Source organism: Neoarius graeffei, chromosome 21 (genome assembly GCF_027579695.1).
Source record: "Neoarius graeffei isolate fNeoGra1 chromosome 21, fNeoGra1.pri, whole genome shotgun sequence".
NCBI classification, from domain to species: domain Eukaryota; kingdom Metazoa; phylum Chordata; class Actinopteri; order Siluriformes; family Ariidae; genus Neoarius; species Neoarius graeffei.
The window spans coordinates 19398054-19423831 of record NC_083589.1 but is presented as its reverse complement, the minus strand read 5'-3'; the positions used below and the strand labels follow the sequence as shown (position 1 = coordinate 19423831).

General features: G+C 39.6%; 1 protein-coding gene across 1 annotated transcript; it reads left to right on the top strand.

Moving 5' to 3' along the window:
* Nucleotides 1-25619, top strand: rab21 (RAB21, member RAS oncogene family). The gene is made up of 7 exons (XM_060902784.1): nucleotides 1-408; nucleotides 10062-10121; nucleotides 10610-10717; nucleotides 11852-11915; nucleotides 15186-15240; nucleotides 16884-16972; nucleotides 24138-25619. Exons 1-7 carry the CDS (start codon nucleotides 265-267, stop codon nucleotides 24278-24280), a joined length of 663 nt encoding a protein of 220 aa, XP_060758767.1. The 5' UTR covers nucleotides 1-264; the 3' UTR covers nucleotides 24281-25619.
* The last annotated feature ends 159 nt before the right edge of the window (nucleotides 25620-25778 follow it).

The window sequence follows — 25778 nt, the reverse complement described above, 5'->3', positions numbered from 1 at the left end:
ATGATTCCCAGAGAGTGACGTAGCAGAGGACGCCATTAGACTGGCTGAGAAGCGCAGACACAAACAGGCGGAAATAATATCTTATTTACTTTTCTGTTTTTTTTCTCTCTCTTTTTACTCAGTAGGGGGGGACTTAACCCCCGTCGTTTCCCCTCACGGTTTCATATCACACGAATGTAGATATCTAATGTAAGGCAGCAGCAGGAGGCGAGGTGTACTTTTCTTTACTGAAGTTGAAGAAGGAGACCTCTCTATCTATCTACCATGGCGGCTGGCGGCGGCAGTACTGTTCACAGAACATACTCCTTCAAGGTGGTGTTGTTAGGGGAAGGCTGTGTGGGAAAGACGTCTCTGGTCCTTCGCTATTGTGAAAACAAGTTCAACGACAAACACATCACGACCCTCCAGGTAACGCTGTTAGCTTCCGGCTAACAACCCACTGCGTTTCTCCTCAAACTGGGCTGATGCAGCGCACTCGCCTACTGGATAGTGTTCCAGTGTGGACTCAGCCACCTGTGTGTTCATACTTACTGCTTAGTGTGCTAGTGTGCATGCTCAGGCGTAGCTGTTGTTATGGCTAGCTAACTGGCTGGATTGACACAGAACACGCTACTAATTTAACTAGTCAAATCTTCTCAATTCTCGTACAGGAAGGAAAGAAGGTTTTGTGGGGAGAAATTAGTTGGTGCTTGTTTGTTTGGGGATAAAAAATAAGCATTTTATAATTCCAGGCGATTTTTCTTCTCTACTGTATATTTTAGAGGAACTTGCCGTGTGTGTGTGTACACAGTTTCCTGTCGATCAGTTTCTATTTCGATTTGCACAAAATGTTTATAGTAAGCAGATCTTCCTTACACAATAATAGATTTGAAACAAAAGAAAAGACGATGTTTTTATTGTATGTAATATGGTTATGTACTTTTATTACTCCTACTACATATTACCACTCACCTCATCTCTGATCCACTGCAAGAAACCTGGTCTCATCTCTGGTATCCAATTCACTGTATCCCTTTGGATCAAGTAAAGTTTTTCATGGGTATGAAAAACAAAAAAGCCCTGCTTCACACAGTGAGATAAATAAATGTGAATTTGAAACATGGAAGCTTTTGAATTGTGACCTTTTGAAGAAGTGAATCATGTACGAGATACGGATTTGATCTGCTGCATTGAAGTATGTTTAATAATCTGTTCGTTATCAGGAAAAGAAAATGTTCTCCATCCATTATCCATACTGTTGACTTCAGGGTAAGAGGCGAGGTTCACCCTGGGCAGTCTGTCACAGGACTAACACAGAGACGAACGTTACACTATTCTCACACTCATTCACACTTATGAGCAATTAAAGTATCCAAGTGACCTAATCCACAGGTTTTTGGATTGTGGGAGGAAATCTGAGCACCTGGAGGGAAAAAAGAGAGAAAGAAAGCACAACTTTATTCATCACACACTTGTGAAATTTCCTCTCTGCATTTAACCCATCTGAAGCAGTGAACACACACATGAGCAATGAGTACACACACATACCCAGAGCAGTGGGCAGCCATGCTAACAGCGCCCAGGGAGCAGTTGGGAGTTAGGTACAGTGCTAAGCGTAAATAAGTACACCCCCTTTGAAAAGTAACATTTTAAACAATATCTCAATGAACACAATTTCCAAAATGTTGACAAGACAAAGTTTAATATAACATCTGTTTTAACTTGTAAGGTTAATAATATAACTTAGATTACACATTTTTTCAGTTTTACTCAAATTAGGGTGGTGCAAAAATGAGTACACTCCACAACAAAAACTACTACATCTAGTACTTTGTATGGCCTCCATGATTTTTAATGATGGCACCAAGTCTTCTAGGCATGGAATGAACAAGTTGGCGACATTTTGCAACATCAATCTTTTTCCATTCTTCAACAGTGAGCTCTTTTAGTGACTGGATGCTGGATGGAGAGTGATGCTCAACTTGTCTCTTCAGAATTCCCCATAGGTGTTCGATTGGGTTCAGATCAGGAGACATACTTGGCCACTGAATCACTTTCACCCTGTTCTTCTTCAGAAATCCAACAGTGGCCTTAGATGTGTGTGTAGTCATGTTGAAAAAGTGCACAACGACCAAGGGCACGGAGTGATGGTAGCATCTTCTCTTTCAGTATAGAGCAATACATCTGTGAATTCATGATGCCATCAATGAAATGCAGCTCCCCGACACCAGCAGCACTCATGCAGCCCCACATAAGGACACTGCCACCACCATGTTTCACTGTAGGCACCATGCATTTTTCTTTGTATTCCTCACCTTTGCAATGCCATACAGTTTTGAAGCCATCAGTTCCAAAAACATTTATCTTGGTCTCATCAGTCCAGAGTATAGAGTCCCAGTAGTCTTCATCTTTGTCAGCATGGGCCCTGGCAAACTCTAGGCGGGCTTTTTTGGGCCTGGGCTTTAGGAGAGGCTTCTTTCATGGACGGCATCCATGCATGCCATTCCTCTGCAGTGTATGCCATGTTGTGTCACGGGAAATAGTCACCCCAGTTTGGCTTTCTACTTCTTTAGATAACTGCAGTGAACTTGCATGCTGATTTTCTTCAGAAGACGCTCCTGTTGAGGTGTTAACTTCTGTGGACGACCTGGACATCTCTGTGACATGGTTGCAGTTCCATCTTTCTTAAATTTTTGTACCACTTTTGCTACAGTATTCTGACTGATAAGTAAAGCTTTGATGATCTTGTAGCCTTCACCTTTGTGGTGTAAAGAAATAATTTTCTTTGGGGAATTCTGAAGAGACAAGTTGAGCATCACTCTCCATCCAGCATCCAGTCACTAAAAGAGGTCATTGTTGAAGAATGGAAAAAGATTGATGTTGCAAAATGTCGCCAACTTGTTCATTCCATGCCTAGAAGACTTGGTGCCATCATTAAAAATCATGGAGGCCATACAAAGTACTAGATGTAATAGTTTTTGTTGTGGGGTGTACTCATTTTTGCACCACCCTAATTTGAGTAAAACTGAAAAAATGTGTAATCTAAGTTATATTATTAACATTACTTTCACGTTATAAGTTAAACAGATGTTACATTAAACTTTGTCTTGTCAACATTTTGGAAATTGTTTGTGTTCATTGAGACATTGTTTAAAATGTTACTTTTCAAAGGGGGTGTACTCATTTATGCTGAGCACTGTACCTTGCTCAAGGGCACCTCAGCCCAAGGCTGTCCCATATTAACCTAACCTGCATGTCTTTGGATTGTGGAGGAAACCCACGCAGACACAGGGAGAACATGCAAACTCCACACAGAAAGGCCCTTGCCAGCCGCTGGGTTTGAACCCAGAACCTTCTTGCTGTGAGGCGACCATGCTAACCACAACACCACCATGCTGCCCACACAGACATGAGAACATGCAAATTGCACACAGAAAGGCCCCGTTCAGCTGTGCGATTCGAACCCGGAACCTTCTTGCTGTGAGGTGACAGTGATGACCACTGATCCACCCACAGGTTTTGTTCCTGGGTAGTAAGTGTTTTCTATTTGCTTCTTCATTAAAAGTACAGAAAATGTTCATTAATCCCCTCAGACTTTGCTTTTGTGACCAGGAGTTTTGGTATTTTGTATAAACTGATCTACTTTCATTGAGAAAACGGGCAAATTTGCATCTTTTTTCATTCACGTAAAGTCAGAAAAAAACACCATCAATCAAATCAGTGTATTTATATTAGTTATACAAAAATGATTACAAAAGATTGAGTATTTTTTCAAGATTTATGATTATATTGTACGAAGCAGCCTCCTGACATAGTCTCCCATCACGTTCTTGTTATATTGTCCTTGTTAACGTTGTTCAGTAGGATATCCTGGTGGAAACGCTCGTCTTGCTCCTCGGAGTATGCTCCCATGTTCTACTCAGATTTATCAAGATGAGTATCAAGTATATGGACTTTGAGAGAGATCCTGCAGCCCATGTTGTCATGGTTCTTCTTCAGAGTCTCAACTAGAAGCCTGACCTACCATGAAAAAATGCTGTTCCAAGCCGCCACCTTCTTAATAGTGAGCTTCTTGGGGGAATTCATTGCACTCCAGGATCATCTTGATCTGAGACTGAAGTTTTGAAGGTCAAGGTCTTGATGGCTGCTGACTCTTTTTCTAGAGCTGTGAGAAATTTTCATAAGGTCCAATATGATGTGCGGTGGAGATATCAACACCTCCTTGGAGACCCATCAGGAACGTCACCATTCTGAAGTTTCTGGTAAAGCTCCTAGCTGTACTTCGGGACGTACTTTGTGAGATTTGGGTCATTAGCAGAAATAAGACACTTTGCTGAAAGGAATTGAGGACTGTTATAAACGATGCCTACACCGTCCCCATGACAAATTTTCAGTTTATTAATGATTGATGCATCATTATTAAAAAAAATTAGTTACATTTAATTTTATTGCCCAAATACACATTTATTTCATCCTCAAGACATGTTCGTTCCTGTTATCACTTGCTTTATGAGCAGTCCGTCTCTCACCAACCTCTTTTTTTTTTTTCCTTCTTCCTCCTTCTCTCTCTTTCTCTTTGTAAGTGCTCCTGGAAAAAATGCACACAGCTTGTCATGTTACTGAGAAACCATAAAACGCAAAGTCCTCTGTCCTGAAGGCATTCCAGTGACGGAAAATTTACTGAGTGTTGCAAAGCGCTAGCACCTGAGAGCCGAGACGCCTTCCAGAAATGTTCCATAAAGGCTTAGATTATATAGTGTTGGGTATGCAGGTCACTGTGAACAAGCTGTTGCTATAGAAACGATAATGTGTTAGAACGAGCACATTAATGTGAACCTCTCGTTTACTACAGACAGAACTACTGCCTGAGCCATGCTGAGAGAGAAAACGAATCCACATCAGCTGACTTTTGGGAATTCAATTCTCAAGCGCCATGGTATAAAGTTCAATAGCGACATGTAGCCTTAAAGTGCAATCTTGTATTTGAAAAACATTGGTGTACATTTTAGCAGTAGTTTTAAAACACAAAATAAATTGTGGTTCCTATTTGTACGATTTGGTTCCTGTTTTATTTACATTTTGTGAACTTTAATTATTTGCATCTCCATCAAAGCAGGCAGGAAATGGATCATAGTAAACTTTCCTCATCAGAACAGTGTGACAGCCTCTCTTGGCCTTAAGACCAATCTCCTGATGGTTGAGATCAGGGGAGTGGCTCGTAGGGAATGATGGCTGGCACCTGGCTCACCTACAGTGGGGCAAAAAAGTATTTAGTCAGTCACCAATTGTGCAAGTTCTCCCACTTAAAAAGATGAGAGGCCTGTAATTTTCATCATAGGTATACCTCAACTATGAGATACAAAATGAGAAAAAAATCCAGAAAATCACTGTCTGATTTTTAAAGAATTTATTTGCAAATTATGGTGGAAAATAAGTATTTGGTCAATAACAAAAGTTCATCTCAGTACTTTGTTATATACCCTTTGTTGGCAATGACAGAGGTCAAATGTTTTCTGTCAGTCTTCACAAGGTTTTCACACACTGTTGCTGGTATTTTGGCCCATTCCTCCATGCAGATCTCCTCTAGAGCAGTGATGTTTTGGGGCTGTCGCTGGGCAACACGGACTTTCAACTCCCTCCAAAGATTTTCTATGGGGTTGAGATCTGGAGACTGGCTAGGCCACTCCAGGACCTTGAAATGCTTCTTACGAAGCCACTCCTTCGTTGCCCGGGCGGTGTGTTTGGGATCACTGTCATGCTGAAAGACCCAGCCACGTTTCATCTTCAATGCCCTTGCTGATGGAAGGAGGTTTTCACTCAAAATCTCACGATACATGGCCCCATTCATTCTTTCCTTTACATGGATCAGTTGTTCTGGTCCCTTTGCAGAAAAACAGCCCCAAAGCATGATGTTTCCACCCCTATGCTTCACAGTAGGTATGATGTTCTTTGGATGCAACTCAGCATTCTTTCTCCTCCAAACACAACAATTTGAGTTTTTACCAAAAAGTTCTATTGTGGTTTCATCGGACCATATGACATTCTGCCAATCCTCTTCTGGATCATCCAAATGCTCTCTAGCAAACTTCAGACGGGCCTGGACATGTACTGGCTTAAGCAGGGGGACACGTCTGGCACTGCAGGATTTGAGTCCCTGGCGGTGTAGTGTGTTACTGATGGTAGCCTTTGTTATTTTGGTCCCAGCTGTCTGCAGGTCATTCATTAGGTCCCCCCCCGTGTGGTTCTGGGATTTTTGCTCACCGTTCTTGTGATCATTTTGACCCCATGGGGTGAGATCTTGCATGGAGCCCCAGATCGAGGGAGATTATCAGTGGTCTTGTATGTCTTCCATTTTCTAATAATTGCTCCCACAGTTGATTTCTTCTCACCAAGCTGCTTACCTATTGCAGATTCAGTCTTCCCAGCCTGGTGCAGGTCTACAATTTTGTTTCTGGTGTCCTTTGACAGCTCTTTGGTCTTGGCCATAGTGGAGTTTGGAGTGTGACTGTTTGAGGTTGTGGACAGGTGTCTTTTATACCGATAACGAGTTCAAACAGGTGCCATTAGTACAGGTAACGAGTGGAGGACAGAGGAGCCTCTTAAAGAAGTTGTTACAGGTTTGTGAGAGCCAGAAATCTTGCTTGTTTGTAGGTGACCAAATACTTATTTTACTGAGGAATTTTCCAATTAATTCATTTAAAAATCCTACAATGTGATTTCCTGGATTCTTTCCCCCCATTCTGTCTCATAGTTGAAGTGTACCTATGATGAAAATTACAGGCCTCTCTCATCTTTTTAAGTGGGAGAACTTGCACAATTGGTGGCTGACTAAATACTTTTTTTGCCCCACTGTATATATTAGGGGTGGGCAAAATTATCGATACGGCGATATATCGCGATACTTTGTCTTCCGATTCAATATCGATACTCAATTTGAATATCGATATTTTTTCAAATAATAAATCATGTTTCAAACGGGTTGTAAATCCAGTACGACTTCCGCACCTCCGCTCCGCAAGGTGTCGCTGTGCCGCTACCTCACTGCAAGGCACTCTTCGTCTTCTCTTTTTTTCCCGGTGGTTGCAGAGAGGAAAAAAAACAAGCAAGCATGGCTGTTAATGTAAACCTAGAGATGCCGCTGAACTTTAAGGCAGATGTTTGGAGGCACTTTGGATTCCAAAGGAAAGGAGAAAAACAGTGAGCTGGACAAAGAGTACGCACTTTGCAAAACCTGTTTCTCTCCAATTAGTTAGTCAGGTAACACAACAAACTTGCGAACTTACTTAGCACGACACCACCCCGACATATTAGCTCAGCCGGAGCCACCGAAACCCGACCCGAAGCAAACTACACTGGACAGCGCCAAAGTCCTCCCGTCTACTTCAGTGATGTGTAACTTACTGTAACTGTGAACTTAATTTTGTCATTTAAGACCAAAGGCAAGAAGCTGCACTTTATTTTGCATTTTCAATTTTAGTGTGTGTGAGACACTGCATTTTATTTTGAGTATTTACTCAAAGTTCAGAAGAAACGTGATTCACTGAGGTTTCAATTCAGTTTCAGTGTGTGGACACTGACCCACACTGCACTTTGTTTCATAATTGTGCTCAGGGAGACTAAGATGCACACTGCACTTTTCAATGTGTTCCAGACAGTGTGTTGTTCCTGCAAATATGTTGTAACTTGCGCTTGTATAGTTACAATAAAATGGCATGGATAATTAGAATTACATTGTTTTGACTCAGTTTGTCCCATGAATTATCACTATCATCTGATGTACATACAACTCGGATTTTAAGATGCATAATGCGTTTACATTTTTCGGTGAACTATGTAGAATATCGCAATATATCGCAGTATCGTATCGTGACTCAAGTATCGTGATGCGTATCGTATCGTGATGCGTATCGTGAGGTCCTTGGCAATACCCACCCCTAGTATATATGTGCTCCAGCAGTCAGTCTCTCTATCTCTCCTTTTTGGCTGTTTGATTTTAGTTTTACTTGCTCTTCTACATATTCACACATCCATTCGCAACACACATTACTGATCTACTGACTGCACATTTTAATTTACTTAAGTTTATTTTTACTTGAAAAAACCATGTGTGGTCTCCACATTTTGTCCTTCCTTTGAGCCAGGTTGTGATAAAATCGGAGCTCATCTGGGATTTGAACCTGGGACCTCTCTGGAATTTTTTAAACTGTTTTGAATTTTTTTTTTTTTTTGAACAGCAAAATCAGGGCTCAACATTAAGCACTGCCCAATTGCCTGGGGCAGGTGAAACATACATTCGGGCAAGTGGGATATGTCCCCGACATGCCTGACCAGGCAAGTTGGAATGAGCATATATTACAAATTAGCACCACAAAAATTAGGCTTTTTGATCATTTTATTTCAGTTCCTAAATGCATCCCTCGCTACATATCCACCATTATGTCTTGGCTGTTTTCTTAGTCTCGGTTTCATTTACTGCTTTGCAAGTTATTTTATATACCCCCGCTGTTGTGGTATGGTATGCGTACTGTTTATAGACCCCTTGTGCATGATGTCCCGCATCACGTGATAATTTCAGCTGGGGTCAGACAGACCCTTTCATGTAAGCAAGGCTTAATTTGTCTTCAATATGGTTAATTTTGCGCTGTTTTTGCTTGTTCAAACAGAGAAATAGATAAAAGGCATTACTGTCTCCCCGCTATCAAGAAAAATGTTAACAAATGGAAGCAAATTGCTTCAAGAACAACGAGGGTTAAAGAATATGAAGAGAGGAGCTCAGCCTGAAAACTCCAGAGAAATTCATGATTGTATTTAAAACGTATTTTACAAAAACAGTCGGAAGTGAGGATGCTTAAGAATCTTATTTTATTTTTTTCTGCTCGCATTCGAGTTCGCTCCTTCACGAAGGTGTTTGATTTTCTTATTCGACACACAAAACCCAGATTGGTTTCAAACAACTCGGGCATAAAAAAAACTCAACAAGGAGTGACATATAAGAAAATACTTGCAAAACGTGGAGAAACATCCCAGTTTTTGTATTTTTAAATATAACTCTGCATGAGACAGATATCCTGATACAGCCTTCATGAGACGATACTGACACAAATAAAATGCTGCATTTTAATACCTTTTATTTTGTAATGACAACAAATTGAACTAGTGCAATATCAATACACAATGCAGTACTGTAAGAAAAGTAGATCTGTATTTATAATGTAAGGTATAATGTTATTTTAACCTTTTGTAGTGTTATAAAGGTATTTCATGGCAATGTTGTTTGTGCCTTAAATGATTAAATTATAAATTTGTGTCATCAGCACTCCTACTGCTATCTGACATCTGTCTGAAACACACAAGCGCATCACACTAACCTATTTAAATGTACAGATGAGGATCATGATTTTTACGTTGTATATTTACTCATCCCTCTGAAATTAGTTTCTGGTTATGCCACTGATGGCAGAACATGCTTCTGAATAGGTTTTAGACGTGAGTGTGACTTGCATCAAGCACAGCACATGGGAATTGATTTTAACATGTGTTTCAGACTGCAGTAAAGGCAACTATGGTACAAACCAGAGAGCACATGCATACACAGTATATACAACGTTTGTGCCATGCTATGAAAATGAGCAGTAGTCTACCACGGGTGGTTTCAGCATTATGTTCACACAGGCTAAATGAAAGGAGGCTGCAGGTCTTTTTTTTTTTTTTTTTTTTTTACAGATGTGCCATAACACTTCCTTCTGATTAGTGTGAATTTTGGACTTAACATGCAGTTAAGTTCCCATTTACAGACTTCCTGTGTGTAAGAAGAGATACAGCTTGTAACGTATATTAAACAGCAGAAATATCATGATAGACCTCAGAGAAACAAAATTCATCTTGCCAGTATTTTGTATCATGAGATTCAAAACAACAAAATTCTCCAAACTTGTGTGACATGAGGCTCTATTCTAGCTGCTATCGTGAACTGGAGTTGGTTGGTTCTTCTGTCTTCTCTGTTTTAATACAATAATAGCACTGTGAGGCTGGTTGTTGTTAAAATTGACATGAGACATTTATATCTATCTTTTTGTTTTTAGGCATCATTCCTTACAAAGAAGCTCAACATTACAGGCAAGAGAGTCAATCTGGCTATTTGGGTAAGTCTCCCTTTAAATAGTGTCTACCATGTATGAGTGAATTAAACACATTTAACTTCCTGTTGTTTTGCGTTAATCAGATTTCATTTTGAAATGTTTTCAGTGTTGTGTACGTCTCACAGAGCAGATCTGATTTCATTTTAAACAAAGTTTCTGTCCACATTTTTTCCACTCTAATTCAAGGTTAAGTAGAAATAAGAGATTTGAGTCAAGTTTTTCATTTCATATGCATATGGCATGCTCACATTTACACTTGCATATACAAAAATACAAATTTATACAAAACCTCTGGATAACTGTAAAGATGAAGGTTTATTACTTTTTGAGATTTGCTTACCTTATTTATAAGCGTGTTTTTAAAATCACTAAAATGGAAAAGTATTAAACAAAGACTGTGGTGGTGGTGACTGTTTTCCCGCCATAATATCACCCACCAGTGGTGATGTGACACATTGACTTCTTCGTGGCCATTTGTGTGAAACTTCCAGGACACAGCTGGGCAGGAACGGTTTCACGCTCTCGGGCCAATCTACTACAGAGACTCCAACGGAGCCATTTTAGTCTACGACATCACCGATGAAGACTCCTTCCAGAAGGTGAGGTTCTTTTCGTAAGAGCAGGGAGACACTCGGACTAACACCAGGCATGTTGAACGCTTCTCCAGTGATCAGGCCACTCGTGATCAGATTTCATACAGCATTTCACTGAAGGAACGGTATTGCACCCATTATACAACAGTTCACTAATTTGATTAGTCGAGCAATGTTCCAAGAGTGCTGATATTTCCTGTAACCACACCAAGACGTTTAACTGTGTATCACTCTGTTCCTCTGTGTTCACCATGTAAAATTCCACTTCCTGGTTCTGAAATGGTGACAACAGTAGAATTAGTGACCTCAATGGATGTGGCGCATGTGTATCTCATAAAATATGAAAGCACATCAAATGAAAATGAACAGGAAGAAAGGATGCTGATTTTAACAGGATGTACAAATCCGTGTGAGCTAGCCGGCGGGCTATAAAGTTGAGTGTGGCTTCTTCGGGATCTGTTTCCAGTTGCAGAAGTTTGGGATCCACTTGATGGACAAGATGTATTAAAACTATGCATTGCATATGCTCAGAAAATTAGACAGTGTACCATTTTTCAATGCTACTGGGTCCAAAAAAAAAAAACCTAACTACTTACAAGTTAATTGATTCCAATAGCTTCATTACTTCACTACTTGAAGTAAGCAAATGTTTGTTTTGTAGCCTGATCATTCATTTGAACCCATCGTGTTGCCAGACAGAGTACTAACTTTTTGCCCAAAGTAGCAAAACTGTTTCTGATGCACCAGGAAGGATTGATAAATATGACCATAAATATACAGTACACCTAGACAGCATCTTAATGCTTTAAGAGACATAATTTCAACCTGTGACCTCGTACTTCCACTGTGTGTCACATTCCCACAAATTGAAATAATACTCTCATGAGCACACACGATTATCATGAGGCCAACAGTGTGGTGTAATGTAAGTGTTAAGTGACTGTTTATACTCGGTAAGAATTCTTTAAGAGTTTGTGATGTGTTTTACATCCAGTGGATAAATATAGCTACAAAGTCTCAAACTGAAATTCTTTTATGTCCACACAATAAGAGGAAAAAGCAAAGGGAGAATTTCCTGTCAGTATATCATCTTGTTACTAATGAGTCTTTTTTTCTTTCCCCCTCTCTCATATTTGTTAGGTGAAAAACTGGGTGAAGGAACTAAGGAAAATGTTGGGAAACGAAATATGTTTATGTATAGTAGGTAAGTATGTACATTTTCTTTACCATGTAAATTATTTGCTATTTTTGTTAAAATAAGAATCTGAAGGACAGTGTAGAGTCAGCTGGACCTTGCAGGCTGTCGGAAGACCTACCGGTACGAGAATGTGAACACTGCCACGCCCCGTCACATGATGTTACACTGCTCCCTCTCGTGATTTGAGAAAACCCTCACAGGCTTTTCTCACAGTCCATATGACTGTCTTCTCCTTCACAAACATTCACACGCACATCCAGAGGTTTATTTCCCCCAGGAGCTGATGTGTTGCTGCTCTGCTAATCTGTGAGACACAGAATAGCGTTCATGGATTTGATGATTTATTCTCGTTGTGTTGTGTAGCGGCCTTCAAAAACCTTTCACGTGGTCTAAGTTTGACATTTTCTACTTTGTATACAGTACCAGTCAAAAATTTGGATACACCTAAATCATTCATTATGACAAACACAGGTCATCAGCCTCAGTCTTGTCACCTGAGGTAAAATAAATATCACTCGCAGCATTTAACAAGCATTTCACTCAGCCTCGTACTTAAGATTGATTTTTCTATTTGCTGTTTACTACCGTAAGCATACGCAAGATGGCTGCCTCATATATCCTGCATGGTTTGGTGCGTCATTTGTCCACATCCTCAGAAATTCACATGAAGGGTGCGTGTGTGGTGTAATACATTGGTATTATAAATAGTGGAGGCAGTATAGCACCGTGTGACCCCGTGTCCTCGATTTAATAACACTGCGTCTCAAATCAAATACTTGCGTACTAGACTTATTGAGTTTTCCTATTTACATTAGTGTTTGAACTATTAAAAAAAGCTGTTAAACCTACTGAAAAGTCTGTTTTGAGTAGTAGTCTTGGGGATTTTCCAGATTAGTGAATATTTAAGTTATTCCATGAAATCAAGTCGTACGTGAGCTGATAGCCAATGAGACGCGTAGTGCTGAGTCAGCTATACGCAATGTATGACGAGATTGAGTGGAAGAACTGTTTTATTATATCCACACTCACTGGATTTTGAGAAATGGAGCATTTTTATTTTTTGCAAATTCAATAAATAAAAACTTTACACAAAACGTCCAACAAAATAATTTCTGCTTAGAATGTAAACAAACCAGCAAAATGACGGTAGCAATTTGTGGAAAATGCTATAATAATTATTCTTGTTGGGAAAAAAAGATACTTTTATTCCTTATTTTTTTTTTTAACAGTTTTATTTTCAAGTAGTTTTTTTGTCCTCGGCTGGTTCAGCAGCACGCTTTGCCATTTTGTTTTTCTCTACTCACGGTATGTGAGCTGATATCCTAGGAGTAGAGTAGCCAATCAGAGCTTGTGAATGTGGATAGAATATTTTTGAATGTACGGTGAGCATTTTTGATTTGCGCGACAGATCATAAGTCACGACAGCGGCAAAAGGTTTTAAAGTGAAACAGAGCTAATCCTGTTTAACGTCGCTATGCGTGAAATCACTAAACATTACATTCAAAGTGAAAACCAGATGAACAGATGTTCTGGCTCTGAAGTGCCATCTAGTAGATGCCACTTCAGAGCCAGAACATCTTTTAATCCTCCAGCTGTACATAAGATACGCAAGCAAGTATGTGAACAATGCCAGTCATTTAGCAGTTGTGCATGGTGACCGTGAGAGTATTTATGGCTTTACATCTAAGGGGAAATAAACGCTGATTCACTCAGGTGGTTCTGTCCTGTTGGTTAAATCTTTTGTGAACACATTTAGCTAGAAAGCTTTTAGACATCTTTATGGAGACTGACTGGTTTTAGTGCTGCTTTTTAAAAAAAAAAATTCAGCTAATTTTTACCCAACATGATCTCAGTAGGCAGCAGCCAGCTGGGGCTGTAATGATGTGGTGTTTCATTCCATATGAGGCTTTGGCTTGAACAACACATTCAGCAGACCGCATGATAAAGTCGTCATATAGTACCGCTTAAATGATGAGATGTAACGATATATCATGATACAAATATGATTATTCAAATTGATGAAATAAAAAATGAATCATGATGATTATCAGGTGGATGAATTAATCTTAGGGTGCCCCCCCCCCCCCCCCCCCCCAAAAAAAAAAAAAAAAAAAAATTGTAATTGTGTTTAGACAGCAGAGGGCACAAAATGGAGGGAATGAGAAATGAAAAAGGTCGTCTTTTTTTAATTATTTATTTAACAAAAGGAATATTTAAGATTTCCCCCCCCAAAAAAAAAAATCATCATTGCAAAATCCAGCTGTGAGCTCAGTATTGTGAATCAAATCATGAATTGACTGAAGTGCTACTGTACATGGCTATTGAATAAACATATTTTCAAATTAATCAATCCCACACTCCCTCTGAAAAAATAGCTTTCTATTTATCTGCACTAAAGGCATTTAAAAACAAACAAAAAAAACATACACTTCTCTCTTAACTCTGTCAGACAGCCTTTCCTTACTGGGTCATGACAGGATAAGAATCACAGCAGAGATCAGGAACAGAGAACCCAAGATTCAAAAACACACCACACACAGAGAGCTGTGTAACTGAAAGCACAACTAACGAACTCCTGTATGGAAATCTCACACATGGCAGAATATCATATTTTATATACCTCATCAAAAAAATTCTCATGCAGGGATTGGCCAAAGACGGCTCACGTGAAAAATAGTTTCACCATTGATTAAGCAATGTATCTCGTGATGTCAAAAAAAATGTAGTGCAAGTCAATCATGGTATATCCTGGAACATGCCATGAGCTGACATCACAGTTTCAAGCTACACGGCCAACTTGAATCACAGCTTTGGCTCAGCCAGCATTTCTGTGTCTGTGGATCTATGAATCATGATCATGCCTAGCAAGGCAGGCGATGGCATGGAACATTGCACATGTGCAGGTCGAAGGTTGCTCCAACGTAAACAACAAACGCGGCTACCTCCAGTGAGTTTATGCCGAGGTTAAATTTTAACACTTTTAGTTTGGAATTTTTTGATGAGGGATATAAATCTAATATACCATGCACTGAGGGGCTTCGGTGATTATGGGTTCTCTTGTGGACTGGCTGTGTCCCTCAGAAAATAGTACTATGCCATACATCTCAGAGAATCCATAATTTCAGCCGGAGCCTCTGAGTGCATGGTATATTTCATTACTATACTGTATAATATAATTTCATCACACATGCTTTAACAGCTTGATGAGAATTTAGATGAAATTCACATTCTTGTGAATGATGACTCTCCTGATGGTCTTCCTGTTTCTCCTCCTAGGTAATAAAATCGATCTGGAGAAAGAGAGAAATGTTTCAGTGGAAGAGGCTGAGGCGTATGTATATTATTTGTCTTGGTTATTAGACTTGTGCCATCAAGTTGTGTAATCAGCTAGTATAATGCAAAATTAAATCTGAATTTATGAAATGACTAGTAAAAACTGCTCAGTTGAAAATGGTTGTTTTCATAGTTTCACTTTCATTCTTCTTAGTATGTGTATTAATGCCTTATTGTCATGCTTTAAAATAAATATCATTTAGTAATGACCAAAATGAATTAATAAAAGGGGGGATGTATTTTATTTATTTAATTAATTAATCAATCAATCAAGCACAAAACTACCGATAAACCGCGTGTCCAGATCCCGGGGAAAGGCAGCCTTGCCTCAGGGCTAATATCACATGACATCACGCGTGGAACCCAGGTTATCTGGGTCATTTCCATTCATCTGACTTCGTGCTTGTTTACTCACTGAAATTGTATATTGTTGGAATCTTACAAAAATAACGATGGGAAAGCGCCGCATTGTGTTTGGATGTTCAATTCATATACAACATGACATTTAGTTCACAAATTTCTGAGAAATGACACTAAAGCAAAAGTGGGTGAGGTTTGCGCAAATGAAGCGGGCAGATTTAGTGTCCCCTACGAATAATAAATCTGATTCATCGAGTGTTCACTAGAACGACCACATGGGGAATTATTGGAGCAAAAAGAAACCCATTTATTTAATAAATGACATTTGATCTGACATTTGGACAGTTCGTTGATTCCCCTATTATCTCTCTCTCTCTCTCACACACACACTGTGCACCAGACACAGGATTATGAGCAATACTTGCATGCTCAGGGCATCCGATCTTGTCATACCTGATACACTTTATCAGGAAAAAAAAATGTACATGCAGTCATCATTAATTATTAACTGAGGTGTTAAATTCCCTCAGATTGCAATATTGTAAGACTTGATTTGTTTTTAGTTTTGTTCAGGAAAACATGATGAAAGGTAACCATCCTGTTCTGCACATATATCTCTCTCTCTCTCTCGCCATCTCTCCATCTTGCACACGCTACAGAGGACGACTGTTGTGAACTGGCAGTTTCTCGTTTTGGGGGCTCAAAGATAACCATTTACTCCAGAATATCCTTGAAAATCTTCTGCCCCTTCATCCGATATATAAGAATCCCAATCACTGTCAGAATTCTCTCCAAAACGTGATTCCATATCGAGACTGGGCTAACCACTGCTGTGCACATGAACAAAATTAACACCTGGATTGTTACACATGTAATGTCATGCACCCCTTTGGAATCTTCTGGATCAGTCTTGGCAGGTTCTGCCAGAATCAGCTGGTCTTATTGATTTTCCATCAATTTATGGCTGTTTGGATCAGCTATGGTTTGAAAACACATGGTCAGTCAATATAATGATTGTTGCTTTGTACAAGGAAAAAAGTGGGGTTTAGAGGCGTTACATGCACTTTTAATACACACACCCCACACAAAAACAGTTGATTCTGCATCTGCATTTTAGTTTTCATGTAACACTCAGTGGTCTTGTAAATACAGTACTTGTTTTACTGCCAGAGCATTTTACAATCATTAGTCAAGACAAAGCTTCAAGCACAAAGTCAAGGCTGCAAGATGTCTGATGTTTAAAAGTTGTATGATCTTTTTCTGAAATGTTCTCTCTCACAGGTATGCAGAGTCAGTTGGGGCAAAACACTATCACACATCAGCTAAATTAAACAAAGGAATTGAAGAAATGTTCCTCGATCTGTGTAAAAGTAAGTGTTCAAGCTGCTTCACTTCCTCATGTGATGTATCGTTTCAGTCGATATGAGATGAGACTCTAGATCGGATACATCACAGACCGCGTTATAAAGTAGTCAACTTTTTTTTTTTTTTTCAAAAATCCATCTTCTACTATGTGAATATTTTAAACTTAATTAAGCCTGCACACTCTCCTCTGAAAAGGTAACTACTACATCACCTTGGATCAGAAGAGGATACAGGGATTTTGAACAAAAAAATGCTTTTCATAAGCACACTGTTTTTCCACAATATGCTTTCATGCTAAATTAATATTATACTAATGCCTATATTCAGTAGCAAGCAGGAGCATGTTGTCTTCCAAGTAAATTACAATGCTATTTAACCCTCTGGGGTCTGAGGGTATTTTCTGGCACTAATGAGCTTGGCATGCTCTGATGTCAATTTCAACAAATCTAAGCAGTATTTTCAAAGTCATATGACCCTTTTTTTTTTTTTTCTCAGCACAAGTTCAGCTACAATAATATTTAAGTAGTATATATGTCATGATTGTACTTTTTAAAGTGTATGTAATGCCTTATTGTAATGCTTTAAAATGAATATATCGTTAGTAACGACCAAAATGAATTAATAAAGGGGGGGGATATTAATTTATTTTATTATCAAGCACAAAACTATTGATAAATTGTGGCTTCTGGATCCCGGAAAAAGGCAGCCTTGCCTCAGGCTAATCTTGCATGATGCCACGCATGGAACCCTGGTTATCTGAGTCATTTCGATTCATCTGATGCCATGCTCGTTTACTCGCTGAAATTGGATATTGTTGTTGGAATCTTGCAAAAATAACGATGGGAAACTGTGTTGTTTGGATGTTCAAATCCATACACAACAGGACATTCGGTTCATGAATTTCTGAGAAATTACACTAATCTAAAGCGAAAGTGGGTGAAGTTTGTGCAAACGATTGTCACCTACTACTAATAAATCTGATTCATCAAGTGTTCACCGCCAGAACAACCACATTGGAATTATCTCCTCTTGTTATCTCTATCCGCTTCATCCTGTTCTACAGGGTCGCAGGCAAGCTGGAGCCTATCCCAGCTGACTACGGGCGAAAGGCAGGGTACAACCTGGACAAGTCGCCAGGTCATCACAGGGCTGACACATAGACATAGACAACCATTCACACTCACATTCACACCTACGGTCAATTTAGAGTCACCAGTTAACCTAACCTGCATGTCTTTGGACTGTGGGGGAAACCGGAGCACCCGGAGGAAACCCACGCGGACACGGAGAGAACATGCAAACTCCGCACAGAGGCCCTCACCGGCCACGGGGCTCGAACCCGGACCTTCTTGCTGTGAGGTGACAGCGCTAACCACTACACCACCGTGTCGCCCACATTGGAGTTATTGGATCAAAAAAGAAACCTATTTATTTAATAAATGACATTTGATCTGACATTTGGACGGTTTGTTGATTCCCCTATTATTGCCCACTTCATATTTTCTTTCAATAATTGCAGTGAACAAGTGTACATTTTAAAGATTATATTTCTCTGTTTATTGAGGTACATGTAAATACTTTCCCTATATTTTGCAGTGGCCAGCTTAGAATAAAAATCCACAAACCAATCTGTTTCTCCAGTTCTCTCTGGCTGGTGGTGCGCTATAGACCCTTTTCAGTCACGTGACCTTCGTAAACGCGACCACCATTTTGGACATGTAGTGGACTTCGGCTCGAATTGGTTTGAATGCGAGGAAGGCGACAAACAGAGAACATACAAGAAAAAGGAGCGAGATGCAGAAAACACCTTCGCTATCCAGCGACGTAGGGCATTTACAGGGCGAGCAGAGGGAGAAATAACAGTAACGACACATTAGCAACGCCGTACAGAAATAACAGTTTATGGCACAGACCCTTTCGGTTCTCGCTCATCTAGCTGCTACAATGACTGCTTAGACTGCAACAATAATACCTAACACACATTTAAGTATCCGTCGTAAAGACGTGAAACTCGTCGAGTGACGAGTGTGTTCATTGATAAGCTAACACAATCTAAAAGTAGACATACCATCACACTGCCCTGGCGCTGTGTACAGTTTACCTTCTATGGTTTGTGCACTCACTATTTGCCATTACTTTCTCCAACCGTTGTTACAGATTACAGGGAACGGCCTGGATTTAAGAGACCAATACATGTTCCTCTTATTTTGAACACTTATTTGTAGGCAGTGCTTAATTTGTAAAGTGGGAGGTCCCGGAGCACAGAGGATGAGCGGCTCCGGTGCGGAAAAAAAGAGGGGGGGAGGGGGGCGCGGCGCTGCGCTTCTGGGCATGTTTTGTAATAACACTGCAAATTAAGTTCATCTGCAGATATTTTGTGGATGTCGTTTCATGAGAGAAATCGCCAACAAGACAGATATCAAAATCAGACATTAACACTAAATAAACTTGCATTTATTTTTTTTATTTTTTTTTTTGTTACATAGTCAAAAGAGGTGTCGGATCACCGGATCCAGTGTAAATAGCTGCCGGAGCCAACGCCCGAGGTTCCGGAGCGCGCTCCGGCTTGCTCCCCCTCAAATTAAGCGCTGTTTGTAGGACACTGCCTCTGATCTGTCCTACAGTCTACCAGAAGCAAAGGAACACAACGCTAGCTAATGTCGTTAGCTAATAGCTACTACAGAAGAACAAAGAGGTTACAATGGGTTATTTTAGCCTATTTGGTTACACACTTGCCGCCACAGAATGTTAACAGCAATGTAATGCCTTTTCTGGCTAATTTTATTCGTCTTACCTCCAACAAAGTGGTCACTACACAAGCGTTGGTATGCCGCTATCCATCTTCTCCGTCGGTCAGCATCTACCGGGATCCGATAAAATGATAACCCTTGCCTTGTTTGTTGATGGTTATTACATCCAGGTGCACAACAATATAGTGGCATGATGGAAGTCTTGCTGAAAATAAACACTTTCTTTGCTGCCGTTCCTCAATGCTGGCTGTGGTAAACTACTGGTAGTACACGTCCAAAATGGCGGCCGCGTTTGTCGTGACGTCACGTGAAAAGGGTCCATAGGCGGTGAGTGGGACTGTCGTGAACTGGCAGTTTCTTGTCTTGGGGCTCAAAAAGAGAACCATTTTCTCCGGAATATTCTTGATAATCTTTTGCCCCTTTATCCGACATGTAAGAATCCCAATCACTGTCAGAATTCTCTCCAAAACGTGATTCCATATTGAGACTGGTCTAACCACTGCTGCGCACATGAACGAAATTGACACCTGGATTGTTACATGTATGACATCACACACCCCTTCAGGATCAGTCTCTGCAGATTCCTTGAAAATCGGTTGATCTTATTGATTTTCCATCAATTTATGGCTTTTTGGATCAGCTATGGTTCGAAAACACATGGTCAATCAACATAATGATTGTTGCTTTGTACAAGGAAAAAAAAGTGGGATTTAGGGGCATTAAATTCACTTTAAAAAAAAAAATAACAGAGAAACGAAGATGTTGTAAAAAGAAGTTTTAGAACTGTTTGTGTCAAAAAACATGACCTTGCCCATTGTGACGAACCGTTTTGGTCACTTGAGGTGAATTCTGTTCAGTCTTAGGAATGTATCAAGCACAAAAACTTAAATCTGCTCCACTGATTTGGACAATTAACTGGCCATCAAAAATTTTGTGTCCTGTTGTTTTGGGATAAAGGGTTGGCAGTGGGAGGGATATTCAATGAGAAGGGTCAAACATTCCATTTCATTCAGTGAGAAGAGTGAAAACCCCTCCCACTGCCAACTCTTAATCCCATCAGGTCAAGTGATCAAAACAGTTCATCACACTGAGTAAGGTAATATTTTTTTCACACGTTCCAACACAGTTCTAAAACTGCTTTTTACAATATCTTCATTTATTTTTATTTTTGTAAGTACAATCATGACATACATACTACAAAGATATTATTGTAGCTGAACTTGTGCTGAATACAAAAGTCATGTGACTGAAAATACTGCTTAGATTTGTTGAAATTGACACCAGCGCATGCCAAAATCATTAGAGTGCCAGAAAAAACTAAAAAGAAAATGGAGCAAATAAGCACCGGTGCAAGTTTTATTTACTCAAGCACTACACCGCATGCATATGAACCAATATGCTCATAAAAATAGAAGAAATCTTTACACTTACTCAAGTTGATCTTTGGCTGAATCGAGTCAAAGTTCAAAATGACACTGCTCATCAGTGTCAGTTTGAACTGAACTGAATTGCTGTCCTGAAATTAAATAATTGTCCTGAATCATCCGAAGCACTTCCTGAGCATCAAATCCCCATGCCATCTCACAGCAAGTTTTACCTCCAAACAGGTAGCCAAAACTATGGCTGATATTCTTAGGTTTCACGTGACGTCACAAACATAAGTTATTCAGAACTTTAGCTGGTGGTCTACCAAAGCTCAGTTGACAAAGCGTTTGTATGGAGAAGGTGCATTGCTCGAATGAAAAATGCCTTACACTTGCATTGTTTTAGGTTGTTCGAATTGATCAAACCGTGAAACTGATAAGTTTCTTCAGGGTTCCCCTGCAGAATCTCTGCAACACCAGATAGTTCAAGATGTCAGGGAGCTCAACTGAAGGGTAGTTTTCAAAATCGTAAGACAAATCCTTCTTTCCCAGACTGCTGGGGTCTCTTCCATTCCACATAGCAATCTTCTGAATATATCTAAAGCGAGCAGTGGCTTCTAGATTACGAGCATACTCCGAAGTTATCGCTAGTTGTTTGCACTACGGCAGCCGTTTTGGTTTGCTCGACCACCTGCCATTTTACCAGAAGTGAAGTCGCTGAGAAGAGTCATGTGACTGAAACCCAAGAATATTTTATCCTGTTTACGTTGGGCGTTCCCGTTGTGAAAGAGTAATCAATCAAAACCGAAAGAGTGAAAGTGATCGTTATGCCGTTACCATGTGAATAGTCTTTTATATGAATGCGTAAGTGGGCACTCACTGCTCCGACTCCGGTGTCACTGAGTAAGGTGACAAGTTGTATGTTTCATCTAACTTGGGTAATTTAAAAAAAAAAAAAATTTGTCAGTGGGCACACAGGAAAGTGTATATTTTGTCAATATGTTTATCATGCTTGTATGATTAAAAACTTTGTGCAGATATTTATCTAAATACAAGACCTACTTATTCTAAACTTGCTGAGCTTCACTGGTGAAGTTCTTAACCCCCAGAGGGTTAAGGATTCCTAAACACACTGAGCACTACATGTAACCTCCTTTTATCAAGATGGATACAAGTACATTTTATATGTAAATTGTTTGTATGAGCATTTATGAGATTTGGTAATCGTGAAAATCCTGTAAGTTCAGAAAAACGTTCTTATCCTACTCTTGCTTCGGATTGTGTATAAATTTACGTAAAAGGAAATTAACTCGTAAAGCTCAAATGATTAACTTCAAATCATATACTTTCGTGATGTTACTGCACTTTTTTGTACGGATTGTGCTGCCAAGTTTAAATAGCTTGTGTATTTCAATTAAGCTCAAATTGAATGGCTATTTTCTGACTAATACAACCAGTTATTAGTTTAAGAAGAAATACTCCTGTATAAAAGGAAGCGTTTTCCACAGTGTTGTCTTTTAATGCTATGCAACACTTTATTAGAGTCAGTGCTATGTGACCAATGATGGACTGATCTGCTGTGTCTCAATCTGCAATGACGCACATCCTCCTGCTTTTCTAGCATATTATTGGCAAGGGCGTGTTATTGGTTTTGGCTGACGGTCTCTGAGACACTTTGTTTTGATTTAAGTATCGCTGTTTTTCCTGTGTCCTCTCCTTGGTGTCCATTGTCATGTCAAACTATTTTCTTTTCATTTACTTCACCTTTTCTGGAACTTGCCTCCAAGAGTTCAGCCTTTTCAGGGCAAAATTATCATTTTCCACTGTGAGGTTTGCCTTTTATGGAGTTTTGTGGATGTCACCAATTGCAGTGGTGTCCTGCATGCACCTGGGAATTTAAGGCTCATTTATGCTTCCTTTATATGGGGGGGAATGCGTCCATTTCAAACAATGTAACCGTCACTGCTCACGTACTTCTGTGCATCCTTTACGTCAGCATGGATGATGAGCAGTACATCCACTAGAAGTCAGCTCAGTCAAACACTTCTGACAACAACAAACGTGATGTGGAGGAGGTTGTAATAATCTTCCTTTTAAGAAGGAGGCAAAAGCAGAGGCAGCGTTCTAGACATTGGTAGATGTTTAAAATTACTTACTAAATTGCATAACCTCTCCTCAAAGTTTTGCCACTCTTTTAAAAATTTCTTCGTGTGTATCTTGAACTGTTGTCTATGTTGCCCCCACATGTGCACAAATGCACATGAAACCAACGCAGAGTACACAGAAGGCTCCATCCGTATCTGTATTTAACGTTGCGCACAATTGAGCCTTTAGACGTAATTGGTGTTCAGCAAACACACACAAATGTGAAGGAAAACTGTAGGCTTGGGATTGATGCCCTTTTCACGCATCAGTAATTAGGAAATTTTCCCAGCGGTTCACATTTTTTTTTATTGATAATTTTCAAATATAAATAGTGGCTCCTTAAATCTATGGCACAGACCTACATGTATACTCTTAAAACCACACAGACTGTGATATCAGGAAGACCCAGTAGATTGAGCTGTATTACATATCAGAGGAGTGATGGAGATCAATTATATCTCCAGGATCTGTTAGATCTCCCCATACTGGTCTCCCAAAGCTGTTACACCAGGCAACATTAAACACGAGTCTAATAGAATTCTAATTCTGAATGAGTGTATATTTACAAAAAATGTTTGTTTGAACATTAAATATCTTGGTTTTGTATTGTATTCAATTGAGTATATACTTTGCAAAGGTTTTGTAAATCATTGGATTCTGTTTATTTACGTTTTGCAACTTTTTTGGAATTTGGATTGTAAATCCACTACAAATTTTTGGTTTAGCATACATTTATCAAACATTTATAAATGAAGTGTGCGTGCGCACGCAGTGATGACTTACCATTTCAGGCTGTATTCCTGGCTTGCACAGAACGTTCCTGGGATAGCCTCTGGGAAGTGCTTACTTGAAGATGAATGAACGATTGAATGAAACTTTTTGCTGATTCTGAGATTTCTCTCAATGTGCAGGAATGATGGAGACTGCACAGGTGGAGGAGAGATCTAAGGGGAACGGGACGAGCCACGCAAGCACAGGACGGAGAGGCGTTCAGATCATCGACGACGAACCGCAAGCTGCTACTGCAGCCGGAGGGTGCTGTTCATCAGGCTAGGACAGTGTCTCTCCCCCTCCCCCCCTCCCCCTCCCCCCTCTCTATAGTACTGGTACTCTTCATCAACCACTCGTTCTCTGCTCTGTAACACTGATGGCTTCAGCAGTGTTTTGTTTTCCTGTTGACTGCAAAGTTGGAATACAGAATCTAATGGATGTGGTAACTTGATCACTCTCTCAGGCACTCTGTCCCTCTCTCTCTCTCGCGCGCGCATACACACATGCACTCTTTCTGAATATTTGAACACGCACGAAGATCTGATTTTTCCAAGCTTTTTTTTTTTCTCCCCCCCCCATTTGGTTACTGTTGTACTTGGGTTGATTTCCATGAAAGCATTTTCTTTTAATTAGAAGCTTAAAGGAAATAAGTACCCATTATTTAATAACGTAAACATGCACACTGAAGTCCGCTGTACTTGTGGTAATTAGTGAGCTTCTGTCTTTGTCTCCAACGTCACCTCCTGAATTCATCACTAATCAGAAGTTTTATTAAACATGCTCTCTAGTTGGGTTTGGACTTGTATGTACCAAAAAAAATTACACATGTATCATATTTTATCTGCCTTCACAACTTTTTATTTTTTGGGAACTCGTACAGTTAGCCACTTGCAAAAGTATTCAGTACTTCTGTTGCATCCATATAAATAGTCAAACTGCACAAAAAAAGGGAAGAGGAAAAAAGATCATCGTAAAGCAACAAAGGAAAGACACTGAAATGTGCGATGGTGTAAGTATTCAAGGCTTCAGTAGGGCTACAAAGCATTTTGCTCACACGACTGAAACTGTTTCAGACTTTTCCCCCTTTCCCTTACTCATTTGGATCTCTCATTTCTGGTGTTTCTTTGTCAACATCTTTAAAGTCAGGATTGTTTTCTATGAAAGCAGCATTTTTCAAAAAGAAAAATTTGTACTTGTTGCTGTCTAATACTTAATGACCTCCTTTACCTTTTTGTTTAATTGCTAAGAGTGGGGATCGTCTAAATTCCATACCCTGACTATGAAGCCAAGATAAAAAAACATTCTAATTTTGTATGATTTTTCTTTTTTTTTTCTGAATTAGTGCCATTTGCAAAGATACATACTGGAAGTGTTTCAGAGTCACAGAGCACTTAGTTCCTCCTGTATGTTGTATAGTGATGTCTGAGTTCCCTGAAAATTAATATAATTAAGTTAAATGGAGAAAAGATGTGGGGTTGGTTTGCCTTTGGAACCATCAGAAATATAGAATGTGTTTAGCTTAGCATGAGAGTGTGTGTATACACACACAACAGTGTGTAGGGTGTGGTTGTGTGTGTCGGGGGTGTTTTTGGTTTGTTTTCCCAATACAGAATTTGAATTGATTTTGGGGGGTCTGAATATTTTTCCAAGTGGCTGTTTATGTAGTTAGTAATAATTACATGATTGTAAAGTGAAGAATAACATTTTAATGGGTGAAAGCACACTTTTGAAACTTTATTTTTTATTATTTAACTGCATCTGTTATTGTTTTGTAAAAGAGC